Raw genomic sequence first — 4,086 nt, forward strand, 5'->3', positions numbered from 1 at the left:
CTTTAAATAAAAGGCTGTTCTCCAACCTCTACTGACCAAATCTAATATGTAATTGAACTACACTCAGGATGAAGAATGAATCTTGGCTAGATTTAGTAGATTTTAGAAACAAAAAAAAAAAGGTCTTTGCTATGGCAGATGGCTAGAAGGATCTCAAGAATTATTGTAGGAAGAGTGTTAAGGTATTTTTATGTTCATGTTGATTAATATGGTGCTTGTGTGAGTGCATGTGCATGCGTGCGTGCGTGCGTGTGTGTGTGTGTGTGTGTGTGTGTGTACACGCGCGCGTGCGCACATGTGAATCTGAAGGAAAGAAAGGGGCATTGAGGAGCTAAGACTTCCTCATTCTCATAGCTAAAAGTGTAGGAGGCCAACAGGAATCAGCAAATCTTTTGCAGTCTGGGATAGTATTGTCCCCATTATACTCTTAGAATACTTCTTCACCAGGTAGATGGAATGAAATGACCTTGTTTAGACTAAGGAAAAGTACAGGACAAAGAGAAAAGAGCATAAGTGGGGTAAAGCCAAACTGGAAATCAGATGGTCAGTCTGATCCATATATCTTAATTGATATTCCACCCAGTTACCAGAACCAATTTCCTTTATTTACCATTCTCCCCAGTACCTTGGTCCAGCACTGGTTTAGCTACCAAAGATTTATGCTGTAATATTTTTTTAACGTCTTCCCTGCCCTGCTGCATTTTGATTAAGCCAAATGACAATCTATTCTCTTGCTTCAAAGCCTCTATCATGATTTGACTTTTTTGACATAATGCTGGACATTTTCTAAGTAATAGCTATTGGAAGAAACCAAGGAATCATGTGAAATCAGTTACAAGGTAAGAAGTTTCTAGCATATGTACAGCTTTGTACCTAATGGCAACTAGACCATTTCCTAGCTGTGCTGTCTTTGGATTGTTGCTTAACTGTGATCTTAGTTTCTTCACCCAAAGAAAGAAGAAAATTTATTTACAAAGTTTTTGTGAAGATTAAATGAATTAATAAGTCAGGAAGAATAGAGTCTACCAGTTTGATTTTAGTATTGCTAGTATTGTTCTGATAAAAGCCTATTTTTTGTGAAAATTAACAATTTCTTTCTGTTAAGTAGTACATTTTAAGGTTATAGACAGAAGTATAAAACCTAGAAAGAACTTATGATAATTTTCATAAGTTGTACTGAATTATCATGTTTAGGGTATGTTCTGATTTTGCAATTGGAATTCTGTCACAGTATTGTTCCCTTTTCAAGGTGTTTCACATCTTATTTAATAACTTCACTCTATAAAGTATAATAAACCCTTACTGAGTGATGAACTCCCGGGGGACATTTACTGTCTGGAGAAGGAATAAATGAAAGGAGGCTTCTTGTAAAAAGCTATGATCTGAGAAACACTTTGAAGGTAGTGTAAGCACTGGGGAGGACCCTGGGAATAGGAAAGGTAAGATGTTCTAGGCAGAGGTGATGTTCTGCTGAAGCACAGAGACATCCATGAATGGAGGAGTCTCAAGGCTGCCAATTATTCAGTACATCTGGGGAAAGTGTGGGAGAGCGAGGTGTCACTGTGTGTGAGGACTGGGAAGTAAGTTGGGTACATAAGAAAATGAGTAGGGGAAATATAGATAGTCCCAATGTATTGAGGATGCTAAGTAATTTCCTGCTCTTGACAGGGTTCCATGATTAGATTTTTGTCAAATGGATGAGACATGATCAAATTAAAGTCTTAGAAATAATGATTTTAATTGATATTAAATTTAAAAATGTGGCAATAATTTGTAAGAAGTTACTCTGACTCAGGAGTGAGGGAGAGAAGTTAGTTCAATAGCTATTGATTTAACCCAGAGAAGAGATGAAGAGGGTTGGAAATAGGGGAGAAGTTGGACCATCAAGGACAAAGGGCAGAATCCTGAGATGGTCAGCTGCATGGTAGGAAAATGACCACAAATCGCTGTGGAGGCTCTGCTTCATCTGCAGGGCTCACACAGCTACTTTGCAGTGTAAGTGGGATAACCCACTCTCTTGTTCTGTACAGGTTCACATATGTTTTATTTTCCCCTCCATACCCTAAGATTACTATCATAAAACTCCCTTGAAGGAAGGAGCTAAGACCTGTCATGTTTCAAGTCCCCTCTATAGCCCCTGGGTACTTTCAATATGTTTGAAAGTTTACACTGTACTTGTATGCGCATCCTGTGTGCAGCACCCTGACTTGTTTCTAATGGTCTCTCAGGTACGACAGGCTTCATGGCAAAGGTGAACCTGACTTTGGTGACAGAGTTCCTTCTCATAGCGTTCACTGAACACCCAGAACGGGGTCTCCCTCTGTTCCACTTGTTCTTATTTATCTATCTCTTCACTTTGCTGGGGAACTCAGGTATGATTGTTCTGATCCGCATGGATCGCCGCCTCCACACCCCGATGTACTTCCTTCTAAGCCACCTCTCTTTTATGGACATCTGCTACTCCTCTGTCACAGTTCCTCAAACAATGGCCATATTGTTGGAGCATGGGGCAGCTTTATCCTATGCACGCTGTGTTGCACAGTTTTTCCTATTTACTTTCTTCGGCTCCATCGATTGCTACCTTTTGGCCTTCATGGCCTATGACCGCTACGTGGCCGTTTGCCAACCTCTGCTTTATGTCACCATCATGACACAGAAAGCCCTTTTAAGTTTTGTGGCTGGGGCTTATGTTGCGGGTCTCCTCAGTGCCTTGGTGCGGACAATCTCAGCATTCTCCCTCTCATTTTGTGGAAACAATGAAATCGACTTTATTTTCTGTGACCTTCCTCCTCTGTTAAAGCTGACCTGTGGGGAAAGCTACACACAGGAGTTGGTGATCATTGTGTTTGCCATTTTTGTTATCCCTGCTTGCATGGTGATAATTGTGATTTCCTACCTGTTCATTATTGTGGCCATTCTGAGGATCCCTTCAGCAGGAGGCCGGGCCAAGACCTTCTCAACCTGTGCCTCCCACATCACTGCAGTGTCGCTCTTCTTTGGTACCCTCATCTTCATGTACCTGAGAGATAACTCTGGCCAGGATTCAGAAAAGGATCGAGTAGTGTCTGTGTTCTACACAACAGTAATCCCCATGCTGAATCCCCTCATCTACAGCTTGAGGAACAAGGAAGTGAAGGAAGCTCTAAGGAAAGCTCTCAATAGAGTCAAGAGTGCCTAACCTCTTCCCACCTTGGGAAATCCCAAGAAAGATCTGTTTTCTAATGCCAGCCCTTTAGAATTTCTTTATACTATTCCCAATATTTAAATGTGGATCTCACAATCCAGGGTTTATAAAAAGTAAAAATGTTTAGCTCCACGGAGAAGCAAGAAGAAATGTAAAGGTTAGCTGGAGAAGAGATTTAAGTGTGGACCATGGCTCTCAGGACATGTGCAATGTAAATGTGACAGGTCTCACTGGTTTGTGACAATAGAACAATATTGTAGTTTTTGCAAAATTTTCCATAAAAAGGAAATGTTGAAATATAATTTAATAAACACCTTATACTTAATAGTTAGATTCTGTTAAATTTGTTATATTTACTTCATTAAATAAATATATCCATTAATATACCATTAATATACCATTCATCTATTTGCCCATTAAACTGTGTTATGTTTTATTCACATCAATGTAAGTTGCAGAAAACAGCATTAAAACACTATCACTCTGCTCTTCAAAACCATGTTTTCATTTGAGATTCAAAATTAAGAAAATTTTTATTTTTTTATTTTAATTTTAAATATAAATCTTTTGAGACATGGTGTCATGTAGTCCACTCTGGCCTCAAACTCTCTATGAAGGTGAGGATGACCTTAGATTTCTGATCTCCCTCTACCTTACAATTGCTGTGATTAAAGGTCTCCATTGCTTTCTGGACTTAGGCAATAAATTCTCAGGATCAAACCTAGGACTTTGTATTTGGTAGGCAGGCATTATCCTACCCAATTGAGTTATTTCCTATCCTTAGATGACACCTTAAAAATATTTATTTACTTTCATTTATTTATGAGGGTGTGCACATGCATGTGCCAGAAATTGGCATCAGGTGACCTCCTCTATCACTCTCAGCTTATTTATTTGAGGCA

General features: G+C 39.3%; 1 protein-coding gene across 1 annotated transcript; it reads left to right on the forward strand.

The window, feature by feature from the left end:
* Positions 1-2,242: 2,242 nt before the first annotated feature.
* Positions 2,243-3,229, forward strand: LOC131896997 (olfactory receptor 9Q1-like). The gene has a single exon (XM_059247851.1). It carries the CDS (start codon positions 2,243-2,245, stop codon positions 3,176-3,178), a length of 936 nt encoding a protein of 311 aa, XP_059103834.1. The 3' UTR covers positions 3,179-3,229.
* Positions 3,230-4,086: the final 857 nt, after the last annotated feature.

The sequence above is a fragment of the Peromyscus eremicus genome, chromosome 1, assembly GCF_949786415.1.
Source record: "Peromyscus eremicus chromosome 1, PerEre_H2_v1, whole genome shotgun sequence".
Taxonomy (NCBI): Eukaryota; Metazoa; Chordata; class Mammalia; order Rodentia; family Cricetidae; genus Peromyscus; species Peromyscus eremicus.

Excerpts from the sequence above, each read along its gene's own strand:
- LOC131896997 (XM_059247851.1), top strand. The coding sequence starts at position 2,243 with ATGGCAAAGGTGAACCTGACTTTGGTGACAGAGTTCCTTCTCATAGCG.